Genomic DNA, 14,651 nt, shown 5'->3' on the forward strand with positions numbered 1-14,651 from the left:
CTTCGGGTTGATCTTAGGTCGGATTTGGTTCGTGCAGTCTTGATCTTGCAAGTGGTTTTGTTGATTGCTTTGTATGAGAATTTGCACGATTTCTGGTTGTTATAAAAGCCAAAATCTGCCAGCGTTTTTGCCGATCATATACATCGGACAGTTCTCAGAAAGTTGTCCAAAGACTGTCTGATTATGAATCGAAGAATTTTTCTCGACATCAGCTGAAGGGCCGAGCAGGTCCTAAAGACTGCGTCTTTCAAGACAGATTGGCATATGATAGTGATTCAACTGCTGGAAGGCTGCGATAGAAATATGAAACACTGAATGGGATGAAGATCTCAGATCTTAGTTGCTGCAAAACACCTGAAATTCAAAGCTGTTCTTGGAGACAAATTCCCATTAATTAGTGCGAAACTGTTGTGGAATCGTATCAAGCACGAAAAGATCTTCTGGGCCTTCAAAGCTGCTCTTTGAGATATGGAGCGAAGAAACTCAAAACTTCCTTATAGATGGGCTCCTTAATGTCTACTACCTGCATTAAGAAAGGGACAAAATGCAATTTGAAAACGAAGAGACAGACAAGAAGATATGATTTTCGTTCAAGAGATGGCAAGGAAGATTGCTGGGATAGTGTACTCACAAGCTCAAGGACTTCCTCGGGTGACATCCACGACCACTTCCCGAACTTGGGCTTCTCAGTTCCATCACCCAAAAGATTGATTTCCTCTTCTTTGCCAGTAAACTTAAAGAGGAACCTGCAGGTTGCGTGGCACTGAACTTAATATCACATTGGAAGAGAATAAGAAATGGGAGACCAGGTTACTCTTATGCGAGCGAAAAAAATCCACTACTAAGTACTCGCCACTTCTGCGCTTGGCCTTTGTAGTCGGTACCCCATCTGATTTTGCGTTTTTCCCTACCCTCGGGTGTGAAATCATATGTCAACCAATATGGAACCTGCAACATTCAAATGCAATTGTAATGCCTTGATATGTGGTACGCGTTAGAAGAAAATCTATAACAGAACGATTGGCGTTACAGTTAATAAGGCTAGTTTTTTTTTTTTTTTCGGAATTTTGGGGTTGTAGAGATTGCTGATGTTTCAAGTTGGATGATTACGACTACAAGAACTGTAAAGAAAACCGATAATTGCCAACGACCGGAGAGACATACAAAAACTAGAAGTCGAACCTCTGCAAGAATTTCTGCAGAACTGACTCCAGTCTCCTCCCTCAACTCCCTGAAAGCAGCAGTTTTTGGATCCTCACCTTCTTCGATACCCCCCTGATGAGAAAAATTAATCGACATTATCCGTTCTGTAAGATGATCGCTGGAGAGAGAGATAATTAGTGATTTGGTTCCTATTAGATGTCCGCATTCTGGTCCTTATATCTGTATGACCACTGATCGAATCAGAGCCAAAGCAGAGAGCTTGTGACACGAAGTGACGAGATTCAAGCAATGAAATTATAGCAGCAAAGATTTGCTACAATGAATGACAATATATTATAGCAATTGCTCGTGTGATTTAACACTCCCAAAGGCGAGATAAGATTACTGAACTGAAGGATTTAGAGTGAATAAGTTATGCAAGGATTCAGAAGGGTATGAAGAGAGAATACCTGGGGCATCTGCCAAATTTCAGGGCGATTGAGCCTTGAAGCAGAAAATATCTGTCGATGTTAATTTGCATAAGATTTTTTTTTTAATAATCACATCGAATTAATATTAAAAAAAATAAAAGAAATTAAGGAAAAGGGAGAAGAACTGATTGAAGAAGGGACCTTGTTAGATGAATTGATGAGGCAGATGCCCGCATTTCTTCTGTACCCTTGAGGAGGAGCTTGTGCTTCCATTGCGGTTGGTTTGGATGCGGAAAGAGAACGAGAACAAGATCAGGGGTAGACTACTATTTACAAGGAAGACGATGACTTGCAATACCACCCCCCCCCCCCCCCATCACTTTTGTCCCTATATTGCTGAATTTAATATATATATATATATATATATATTAAGTTCCCCGGTACAAGGAACTGGAAGGCTTGGTTTTAGAGTATTGTTGTTGTAAATATATAGGAGTTGAAATATAATGGCTGAAGAAAAATAATTTTATAATAAATTCAAGTATTTAGGAGATAACAATTATGAAATTGCTGAAAAAAAATTGATGTTTGAAATAGAGAATAAGTAGAAAGTTGTCATAAGCACCTATTAACTGGACAAGATCACGTTTCCAATAGGTATACTCAACCACATCATTAGTCAAGGTCTCGGGTGTTGAGTCTTGTGAATGAAGAAAATCCTTAATTTAGGAGTTTTAACTCTTAGTGAGTTGACCAAGTATGAATTGGATTAGTCAGAGCCAATGAGGCTTTTGAATGAAGGTTGGACAAAAAATAATTTATCAAACTATGACTTCAAAATAATTCACCGAATATTGCTTTTGCTTAAAAAAAGAAAAAAAACATAAGCAACCATCAACCGCACTTCCAAATGGAGCTCAACTTGAAGAAATTTTATATAGATTAATTATGTTTTGAGGTATATCTAGATGTTATTAGTGTTTAATTGACGAGTTATATATATATATATATTTATTTATTTAACGTCTTTAGACTTTTTCACTTTTCGGCTGGAAAATTTTATTGAAAAGTAAGATGAATGCATTTGGGATCCCCTCGGTTTCGAACTGAGAGATAAAATGGTTGAAAATTTTGAAGTCTGAATGATCCAGCTCTTCCAGATGACTATCCTCTTTCACGGAATTTTAGCAGTGTGTGAAATACGGCTTACTGCTTAGATTGAGGATAACATGCACACACGAGACGATGAAATTCAATAGATTATTGTTAAAATGTTAATTCTTTCGGTTACCAAAGAGCCTCTTAGGCCTAGTATCGTTAATGTTAGTTACCAATAGAAATTGTAATACTTTGTCCCTGATTTGTTGAATTTCTAATATTGCCCCATCATTTTAATTTTTTCTACAGTAACCTCAAACTGCGAAATTCTCCCCGACATATGTTCCGGGGAAATTAAATTTTTTTTAATACAGCAGTAAAGGGACAGTATCATACCGTAGGTGTATTTTTTCTATCGGAAAAAGCAAAATAAGTTGGAAGTTTGGTGGGAGGGTACTATGTATATTCGAAGGTTATTCAGACCTAATATAATCGCAACTTTTCATTAATGAATCACATTACTTAAGCCAAAAAAAAAATGGAAGTTTGGTGCAATACCCTATTGTTTTTGTACATTCTGAGTCCCGAGTTTTATAGTTTAGAAATTAATGTTACAATTGAGCCAAACTCCATAATATTCGTGACTTATTCAAAAACTAAAAAATAAAAAAGAGGAAAATCATTGGCTCTTTGCTTAATTTACACTAGGGGCGAGATGCTTTCGTAGCGGTATCGTGAATACAATGCAGAAGTAATATATTATATATTTATATTATTTCTAGTATTATTATATTACACTGCTTTTGTTAAACACCATTATGTTGTGTTAAGCACGAAATATTCAATTCCCCTAACTAAAACCAAAAGTTAATTCAACACTTTGAAGTACATTATATTAGTTTATTAAATAAAACTTTCAATGATAATACATGAAGTATTGAAGAATTACATATATTATATATATTAATGAAATTTGAATACTAAAAATATTACAAATTTGTGTTTTTTAGTATTGGGTGGATATCTATTTAAACAAATTTAATTTCTTAATTATGCTTTCTTTATTGAGAGGTGGTAGGATTTAAATGAGAAAATGAGTTAGAAAAAAGGATTGCTGTAGTTACCTTTATTCTAGTCGCCAAATATATATATATATATATATATATATATATATATATCGTTATAACTTAATTATAATACTAATATTCTTACAAAAAAATCTAGGAAAAAATTCAAAATCTCCCTTATGGTTTGAGTTTGAGATAAATTGGACCTTGTGATTTTTCGAAGGACAAATAACATATTGTGGTTCACTTCGTCAGACGAAATGGACCTACCGTTAATTTTTTGTCACTTTTGGTTCTCAAACTTTTCTTTTTGTCATTATCACCCTCAAACATTCAATTTTTTTAATTTGGTCCTAAAATTTGAAAAAAAAGGTGGGGGTGGGGGGAGAGGCTGGGGCAGTTGATTGGTAACCCTGACCCACCACCGAGGTCGCATGAACCCCCAAAGGATGCCGGCGACCATAGAGGTGGGGTTGGGGCTGCAGATTGGCGGCCCCTTCCCCAAATCTATCAGGATCTCGAACTTGATATTTGGTCGATTCAAGGGTTAGGGGCACCAATCGGAGACCCCGACCCTACCCTTGAGGTTTTGGCATCTTCTGTGGATGTCGGCAACCTTGGTGGTGGGTTTGGGGTCGCTGATCGGCGGCCCAAGCCCCTTCCCCCTTTTTTTCCAAATTTTAGGACCAAATTGCAAAAAAGTTGAAAGTTTGAGGGTAATAATGATAAAAAAGTTTGAGGACAAAAAGTGATGAAAAAATTAACAGGGAGATCCATTATGTATTACGAAGTAAACCATAAGGTGTTATTTGTCTTTAAAAAAATCACATGGTCCAATTTGTCTAGAGTTCAAATCACAAGGAGGGGTTTTTGTACTTTTCCCAAACATCTATTCTATTATATAAAATACCAAAATTAATATACTGAACTAGAATTTACTTTGAATATTAATCCAAATTATATAACAAAATATAGAGTAGAGAGTAAGTAAGCATATGGCCAAAAGAACCGCCTAGTGAAAGGAGTAGAAGTAGGAATATGAACATATAAGATTCATCGGCACTTTTTGATAGTGTGATTATATATATTCATACACGTCTATATCATTATTTTTACTAAAAAATCACTCAATTATTTCTAATATAAAATGAGCAACATGTCTTTTTTAATTGGGGAGACACCATAATCTAAGTGTGATTTATGAGGCGCAATTGGTAGCCGTAAGTATGAAAACACTTTAGTGACTTAGGCATATATTATTGAATTTTTATAAGGTACATTTTTTTTTCAATTTACGATGATATGAAGGGTTATGTTTTATTTTATATAAAAAGGAAAATGTGTCTTCAATGAGTGAATGGAGTCTAGGAAGCTATCCACATATATTGAATTGACAAAATAGGAATTAAGAAAACAGTCTACATACATAGAAGGGTAATATGAAAATTTTGAAATGTGGAGAAACACAATAATAAGTTTCAAACTTTTATAAATGTAATAGAGGTATGTCTTTTCTTTAATAAGAAGAGCATTTTTAGATTTATTATTTATCCAGAGAAAAAGGAATTTGATATATATCAGCCTATAACAAAAAAGAAGAATTCTTCCAAATGTTATTGGGCAAGCAATTGCATTTCCCATGGATGGCAAGAACTTGAAGTTCTGGTATATAGACAACTATTTTCTGGTTGTATATACATGAACTTATAGAAGTTATTGACCAAAACTAACTAACACGAGTCTATCAATTTGGGCAACCTAATTTCTCCAATATATAATATAATGCAAAGCTGTGGTGGGTAGAACTAAATAGTCTCAAAACACACACATTGCTAGTTTTTTTAGTATTATTAAATTCCAATGATAATATTCAATTAAAAATACTTTTAAAATTTTTAAAAGAAATTTAAAGATAAGATCTAATACAACAGAATATTTTTCTAATTTTCATATGAGAATTATTTTTATATAATATTTAATAAATCATGAACTTTTAAATTTTTTAAAATTGAATGAATATTCTAATTTTATTTTAATATTATATGAAATTTTGGTAGCTTATGTTTTTTTATCACAAAATTTATATGTTTTATCATTTTTCAAATGACAATATATTTCTAATATTATTTATTTTCTTAAATTGCTAAGTATTTCATCTATAATTTTTATTAGAAATGTGTGGGAGATTTTCCTCTTAAATAAAATTGGGTTTTAAAAGAAAAGAACTGAAGAGAAAATTGATTGATACATTTGGAAATTGTTTTTATTTATAAAAGATATATAAATATTTGATATTTTTATTTGATACTCACTATATATTGTATTTATATAAAATATCAACTAATTTATTAAGAATGATCATTGAAACAAGCTCCAGTATTTTGCTCTAGAATAACTCCGAATAATAACAGAGGTTCGAGACAAACCTTTAACATTAGTTATTTATTGAGAACTATTGTCGGAGTAAATTCCATTATTCTAGCTTGGTATTAACTGCGATCAAAGTGGTTCGAGACGAATCTCAAACATCAATTTAAATTTATCGATAATTATGAAATGGGTAAAACAAGAATTTTGAGAAATTGAGAAACAGTCCGTTGAAAACCCCTTACTTTTATATTAGTTTTAGATATCGATATTATAAAATATTTTTAAACTTTGAAGAATATTTATTTCCTATATAATCTTTAATAATCTTAAATTTTTTGTTATAGATTAAAAAATAATATCTAATCACATAAATATTAACATTAAAATATTTAAATAAATATATATTTATATATGGTATAAATATATGAATATATATATATATGCACTTCTTTGTGTACTATACTGTTGCACGAGCAATCACTAATATAGTTTTTTACAAGATATTGATATGATAGAATATTTTTCATGATTTTTTAGAAGATTTTAATATTTAAATAATATTTAATAATTTTAAATTTTTATATAAATTAAAATTAATAGCTAATCACATCAATATTAATGTTAAAATAAATATATATTTATACAAATGACATAAATAAATTATACATATATTTTTGTTGTGATAATATATGATTGCATGAGAATTCTTATTAATATATATATATTTAGTTTACTGATGAAATTTTATCAACATTAGTAATATATATCTAATATAATGTATTTTTACTAATTATAAATTACGATCCATAACAATTTAAAACGCGCATATGATATATAATGAAATTGACGGAAAGGAAAAATAGATCACATTTACCCGTGCAAGACACAAGTTGCACAACTTGTAAAGAGTAAAGCAGAGCAGTGATTGGTCCGGTTAGATTGCCTCAGGATGTCCAAATTGTTGAATGGAGTTTTCTGAAATTTTTGTGTTTTTCTAAATTTTATATCAACATTAAATAAATTTGATTTTTAAGTTTTTAAAAGATAATTTATGATCCAAATAAAATGGAATATTTTTAAATTTTCTGATGAGAGACGGTTTGCTACATAATATTTAAAAAATGACGAATTTTGGATTTTTAAAATTGAACGAGTATTTTTTGATACTGTTATAAATTACGTTATATCCCGTGCAACGTACGTACTTTACGACTAATATATATATCATTAGACACTAATCTGGCGAATGAATTCATGCCAAATCTAGTGAAACATACACACTAGTCCTTTTCAGGATACCAACGTACACTCTAGTGTTTAGGGGCCGTTTGGATTCAGAATTAAAGTTACTTTGATTTTGATTTTGATTTTGATTGTGGAAAAGGACAAATGAGATGTGATTATAAATTTGACTTGGGAAACGTGTGTTTTTGTTGTGTAGTGTGTTGAGTTAAAGTTAAAGTTAAAGTTAAAATCAAATTTTCTTCAATCCAAACAGGGTTTTAGTATTGCATAAAACACGCGAACTCGTTAAACTCATTTACTTTATTCTGGGCTTACCCTTTTATATATATGCATGTAATGTTTCGCTTATGTGAGAAAATGCGTTTCAGTTTAGTGGTACTCGTCGATCGAGGCTATGTGAATTTGATTATTATCAATAGTACTTCCGGTAACCATTATTAATTTCCCCATTCTTTAATTCCTGCGCGTCCATGGTCTCGCTTGTAAATTAAACACTCAATTGGATATCACTGCCACGCATCTGATAATCATGATATGTGTATTTGATTATATCGTAATACGGATACGTCTTTCTATCAGACAGGCTTATGAATCAGTGAAACGCGCGCATTGTTGAAAGCGTGTGCCGAGAGTGGCATCCAAGGGCGAAGCCAATGTATAGCTAGGGGAGGCAATTGCTCCCCCTGAACTTTGAATTTTTTAAAATTTTATCTAAAAAATATGTATTTTTCTATATAAAATTAGTACTTTACCTCCATAAAAAAAATATTTATGTAAGTAATATTTTTGCCCGCTCGATGAAAATTCTGGCTCTACCCTGGTGGCATCCTTCCCCCGCCGGTTCTTGAGACAGTTTCCACAGGCCACGCAACCCGGAATCACTGGACACACAATTAATAGCTAGGGATTTATAGATGTTACCAAAAACTCAAACAAACTAGTATAGTAAAAGTGAGTTGTGGCTATAAATAATATTGAGTATGTAATGAAGTGTAAATGAATGGGAAAAACCTATACAAACCCCAACAAACAGTATATTTTTACATATGCACACATACAGTAATGTACAGTAACGGCTGTTCAAGTCTTTATAAGAAGAGAGGAAAAAAAAAAATTTACCAGAAGGAAGAGAGAGAGTGATAATACTGATAAGTTAGGAGAAACAAAAGCTTCGTAATTCCATTACAAGCAAAATAAATGTGGGATCTGCTGTCCTTCTACATAATCTCGACCGCGGTCCTTCTGATCATGACCGATTTCCCCCCGAACCCAGAGGATGGAGAGCAGTGGTTGCCGTCCGATGTGTTCCATGAGATTGAATCGGGTGAGGATGCTGAAGTTGTTAGCCCCAAAAGCAACTCATCAACTCATTATGATACGGCCTCTGATGAGATTAGCGTTGATGACCAGTTTGACCATGTCGGGGTCGACGATCCAAAGGGAGAGACGGCAAAATCATCCAAAAAATTTGAGGTTTTCCTTCGATTACACTTTCTGTCCTTTTATTGTAGCTTATTTTTGTATCGGAATAATTTTTCAGTGGGGGTTTTCTTTTAATTTGGTCTGGAGAAATTTATTAGTAGGACCCCACGATATCGTCAAATCATCACCCTACGAATTGAGATTAATCTCTATTATAGCGGTGGCCTGATCTCGATTTTGATCCGGTAAATTCTACCGAAAAAATGGGCTTGAATATGGCCCCCTGAAGGAAATTATTCCATGTAGAGGAGAGGCCCTTTTCGCTTATTCGTGAAGGCAGAAAAATTCCATGAACTATGCGATTTGCTCTGTTATGATATTGGATTTATATTTGAGGTTATACGAGTTTAGACCTATTTTCACTTAAAAAATTAAGTTGACAAGATAATACCCAATTTTTATATAAATCCATGGTTATTCCTTCTTCTTCTTTTTTCCATATGAAACATCATCAACACTCGCCTTCGCGTGCAATGTGTGGTCTATTTCTGCTTATACATTGTCACGTGCTCTTAAACGCCGATCCTCGATATTTGACCTCGAGTCTTTCATGCTTGGGTGCAGGGGACTAACACGAGGCGTTCTTTTGACTGTTTTTGGACATATTAGGCTTGATGTGGTGTTTGTGTGCACGTACACGTGGCTGAGCATATAACTTGGACTAATACCAAAAAGAATTTTAAGATATGAAAAGAGAGAAGAGTGTAGAGATTTCAAGCATGGTGATCATAAGCCGAACCACGGAAAGGTATTATTATTTTCAAATACTCAAAGATTACACTAAGCAACCCGCCTATTTATAGGCTCACCAAGTAACTAAACTAGGAAGAAGATATTCTCTGATGTCTTGATAAATCAAAATCAAATCAAAGATGATATCATAAAAGATAATTACTCGACTAATCAAATGCTCTTGTATTCTATAAATCTACTATTTCCTGAAAACCAATTCCAAATTTCTAACGTCATGATCTCTCTGAGATTTAATTGTTGAAAGTCCAATTCGGTTTGAAATATGGTTTTTCCCTTCTTCTTTTTTTCCCCCTCTAATCACAGCAAAAGTTGTGGGTTTAATAAAATGAAAAGAAAAAAAATTATATAAAGACGCACATGAAAAAAAATCTCAATTTTAAAAAATCTTTCTGATGAGAATCGAATTCAAAATATCTTTGTTTCAAACTAGGATATCTATCACTATACCACACTATTTTTCTCCTTTTCTTTTTTTTTCTTTAATTAGCTTTATCTCTGAATATCTCTCTCATTTTTATCTATTAATTAATTAATTAGGTTTATATATTTTCAATTTCCTCATTAATTTTTGGATGGATATGTGGTAATTAAGAAAGGGATTTTTACTTGTCCTATACTCTAATAGGTCGTCAATGGGATTTGCCGGTGGCGTCATGGGATGGGATTTCAAATTCGGAACTATAGAACTTGCAGAGTTTACGATGGGTTTGAGATTTTAACATAGCCCATACCAAAACCTTCAGGCTACGTTTGGTTCGCTGGATATGAATAGACAGGGAATATAATAAAAATTCTGATGAAATTTTTTTATTTGGTTGGAGAAAATAACAAAACTGGGAGTTATAATTATGATATTTAGTTTGGTTGAATAAGGAATGGGAAAGAATGGGAATATGGTAAAAAGACATAAATGACTTTCATGCTAAATTTAATGGGTTTTATAAGATAAATAGATAACCTTAATGATAATTTTAATAATTAATAAAAAATAAATATTTTTAATATTTTTAAAGTAAATAATTTTAAAAAATTAATTATTTTAATTAATAAAAATATATTTAAAAAATTAAATAATATTTGAAATTTAATTATTTTAATTGACATACTAAAAATAGTTTTATCTAATAAAAGTAATTATTTTAATAATTTAATAAGCATAATTATCTATTTGTATAATTAACAAAAAAATAAACATTTTAAATAATTTAAAATTACATAATATTTATAAATTAATTATTTTAATAAATAAATAATATTTTAAAAATTAAATAATATTTGAAAATTAATTATTTTAATTGAGTTACTAAAAAATAATTATTTTAATTAATAAAAAATATTTCAATTATGAAATAATTTTTAAAAAAATAATTATGTATTAATTTAATAAGCATAAATATAGAAAGAATTGAAATAATTTTTATTAAATTAATAAAAATATTGATGATTATTAAATAAAATTTAATAAATTAAATTACTGAAAATTATGCTTATTAATAAAATTAATTATTTTAATTAATTTAATAAGCATAATTATCAGAGCTGTGATGGATTAGAACGATAGCATGAATTGAAATTAACTTAAAATGATGAGGGCATTTTAGTCTTTTCATGATCTATTTCGGATGCCCCTTGCCCAAGCCGGATCTTCACGTGAGGCTGCCTCAATCCGGATGAAAGCCGGATTTTAGGCCCATCTGGAATAGGTTCTTCTCAAATCCTACGAACCAAACGTCGGATTACTTATTCCGTGCGGAATAGGTAATCCATTCCTGATCAAATCCGCCGAACCAAACATGCCCTTAAGGTATAACAATTAAAATTCAAGAACGACATTTATTAGTTATTATATTTGGTTTTGTCGCTCATTTGATCGCTAGGCTCATATCTGGGCTACGTCCGTTAACTTGCAAATTCTTTAATTATGATTCATTTTGAAAAATTTATAATTATTTATTCCAAATATTAGATAGACTTTCTTTTAAAAATTTGAAAGAATTTACTAATTAAGAATTTTGAGTCCTATAAATAATAAACAAAAGGAAGGGAATGAATATGTTGCCATGAGACAGAAGAGAGGAGAGAGCACGAGGGAACCGTGAGGGAGAGAGAGAACGAGATTCAAGAAGGGGAATAATGATGGAAGTGGCGGTTGAAAGGAAATGTTCAAAATTAATAACTTGAAAAGGTGGCGTAGTACAATGATGTATTTTATCGTTTGTCAATTAAAATATTGCGAATTTTAATTTTATATTGGGACTATTCATATCTTTTAAATTAATTATTAGGATTTTTTATTTTTTATTGTATTAAATTCACGAACCTTTATTGATTGGGAAAAAAAATTTAAACCTCAACGTCCTTTCATCCAATGATTCTTAATGTATTTCATTAATATTTTATAGTAGGCATATGAAGAAGTCAAAGTTGAACGAAGTGGATTGAAGATTTTAAATGATCATATATCGTAATGATGTGGTGAAAAAAATCGATAAAATTACTTTCAATTAAGTAAATTTATCATAATTAATCGAGCGATTAGCACTTATTATTTAATTTATTATAATTTAATTGGTATTTTTTCACGTCACGTAACGAAGAAGAATCACCTAAAAATCTCTCAGGAGATAGTCATCTCAAATCCATCCATTTGCCCTCCTTATAGTATTTCAATGCACTTTAATTTCTAAAAGGCAATTAATGAATTTTATTTTGTCATTTCCACAATTTTATTTTTTAGGGTAATTTCGTAAATGACAATTAGAAATGTAGTCCTTATCCCAAATATGCCATTCCGATGGAGTCCGTAGAACTTGTCCTCGTCACCTTTAGGTCTTGAGAAGATTTTATGTGCAGAGGTGGTATTACGTAGAATTATGTTATAAAACATATAAAAAAATTATTTTTATAAACAATAGATTTTTTCTATTTTAATTTACATACTAAAAACTAAAATGACAAATTTTTATTGACTTGTGACGTTATTACATGATACTATCGTTGCATATAAGGGTTGCTCCTCCTTTACACGTAAATCATAGCTAGATATCTTTATATGACCTTATTAAAAGAGTCCACCATCCTCTAATATTTTCCGTGCGCCCCGATCAAGCGGACATAATAAGCCAAGTGAAATAATGCGTACGGGCAGCAGGCAATTGTGGCCCCTTGGAGAGAGGACTGTGGAACCCACCGCATTTCCACCGTGGATTTTAAACAGTGACCAATAAGTTCACCCAAGGAAAAAAAAACCAATTTTTACAAATTACGTAGTGGTAAAGAAAAAGATGCAATATATATTATCGCATATAACTCAAAAGAGTTTTAAAAAAATCAAAAGAGTAAATATAAATCAACCTAGATTGATTCATATGGTTCAAGATTTGTTCCCATAAGCAAGTTTTTAATTATTAGAATCGAGTCTTGTGGATGAAGAAAGTCGATTATTGAAAAAGTTTTATCTTTAGTGGACCGATCTCACTGGAATCTAGACTAGTCGGGGTTCATTGGATTTCTAAATATCCGGTGATGAAAAAAAAAAGTAAATACACTCTTGTATAATTAATGACTAGCCAATGATACATATGATTTGTTTCATTTTAATATGAGTGATTAACGTGAGCAGTTAAACTTTGTAACCGATTATTAAACCGCTTACGGAGCAATACTGCTCACCCCAGCATTTCGCCTTCTTGCACAAATGTTACTCCTAGAAGAAGTCTCCGGCCTCGATACAGAGAGAAGAAAGTCGAATGGTCCAGTACGTGTCATCAATCTATTGACTGATAGACGGAGATATCATAACCCGAATTTCAATCACTTGCATGTTAAAGCTTTTCAAAATGCTTGCGCTGCGCGGTAACACATTCTAATTGTAACTTCTTACTAATGGCAGGAAACTGGAGGACTGGAGAAGGTGATGGCGGATTATTACAATTGGCCATGGCAATGGCAGTTTATTCGTGATAATTATTATTCCATTAATAATGACATGGGGAGTGCTCCCAAGCATTATGGAGGCACAGGTGTGTTCCTGCCCCAACACAGTACGAGAAGCCTTCCCCAACACAACAGGAGACCTTCCATGGAAGCAGAGCTCGGGACCATGAGTTCCATTGGCACTGGCGGCTGCAGATCTTGCCGGGGCACTGGCGTTTTCATCAATCAAAAGCTTCATCTCCCTACCCACAAGAGGACCAAGAGTAAGTCCAATTAATTATCTAGTTAATCAGTTAGTCAAAGATTAATTAGTTCTCGAGCGCTCAATTAGCCAACCTTGAGGCAGCCAACTGACCTGGCTGCGCAAGCCGAATAGGTGCCTAAAATGAACGATAGCAGGCCGGCCTCGTGTCGCCTGAATGAGGTAAAGATCAAGCTGATCTGTTTTGAGGCGCAAAAGGTTCTCGATCAAGTTATGGACCGGCTTTTGCATGGATGAGTGTTTTGATCTATAGGAGGTGCGTGACCTCCGAAACTCACCTTGGCGTGGCGAGAACTGGAATAGTCAACTGTTGATGGAAAGGAAAAATTTCAGAACCGTACTGGGAGATCAAGAATTAATAAAGAACTTTTATATCATCATTATACGTACGGTACCTGAAGCCTCATCACCGTTGAATGAGACCTCCCTTATTTAACGGGGAGTAATATTGCAAATCAAATGATGTGATGTCAGAAGTTTAAGGTGCCGACCCGTGTGGGACGGCTATGGCGGAATTCTGTGAATCGATGTAACAGATTGGCCAATCATCAATTAATAAAAATTGATAGGGAAATTTTGCAGGCTGTGGGGTGATCATGCGGAGCAATTGCAATAACAGCAAAGCGAAGGGCGGGACTATCAGCAGCAACAACCGCGAGCAGAAGACAGCTGCCGGAGGGAAGCAGCCTTCTGCTGTCAAATCCGATCAGACATTTCATCTGCCCGACGACTGGATATACTGATTTGATGATGAATGATGGCTGCTGTCCTGTCGAGAAAAAAAAAAAATACCCGATCATAGTTCATAATGTAATAAAACTGCTTGCAGGAAAGCAGTCATAATCAATAAGAGAAATAATTTTA

At 32.7% G+C, this 14,651-nt stretch overlaps 2 protein-coding genes across 3 annotated transcripts; one reads left to right on the forward strand and one right to left on the reverse strand.

Moving 5' to 3' along the window:
- Positions 1-106: 106 nt before the first annotated feature.
- Positions 107-1,946, reverse strand: LOC116194459 (nudix hydrolase 26, chloroplastic-like). 2 transcript variants are annotated; one of them, XM_031523268.1, is made up of 6 exons: positions 1,776-1,946; positions 1,614-1,664; positions 1,183-1,275; positions 854-948; positions 632-746; positions 107-523 (listed from the first exon to the last, which is right to left on the reverse strand). In XM_031523268.1, the coding sequence occupies exons 1-6, from the start codon at positions 1,845-1,847 to the stop codon at positions 449-451; spliced, it is 501 nt and encodes a 166-aa protein (XP_031379128.1). In that variant the 5' UTR covers positions 1,848-1,946; the 3' UTR covers positions 107-448. The 2 variants fall into 2 exon arrangements, with proteins under 2 accessions (XP_031379128.1, XP_031379127.1); XM_031523267.1 differs by having other exon boundaries at positions 1,165-1,275.
- Positions 1,947-8,238: 6,292 nt separating this feature from the next.
- LOC116195466 lies at positions 8,239-14,634 on the forward strand. Its single transcript, XM_031524682.1, has 3 exons — positions 8,239-8,827; positions 13,482-13,788; positions 14,370-14,634. Exons 1-3 carry the CDS (start codon positions 8,552-8,554, stop codon positions 14,528-14,530), a joined length of 744 nt encoding a protein of 247 aa, XP_031380542.1. The 5' UTR covers positions 8,239-8,551; the 3' UTR covers positions 14,531-14,634.
- The last annotated feature ends 17 nt before the right edge of the window (positions 14,635-14,651 follow it).

The sequence above is a fragment of the Punica granatum genome, chromosome 2 (genome assembly GCF_007655135.1).
Source record: "Punica granatum isolate Tunisia-2019 chromosome 2, ASM765513v2, whole genome shotgun sequence".
NCBI classification, from domain to species: domain Eukaryota; kingdom Viridiplantae; phylum Streptophyta; class Magnoliopsida; order Myrtales; family Lythraceae; genus Punica; species Punica granatum.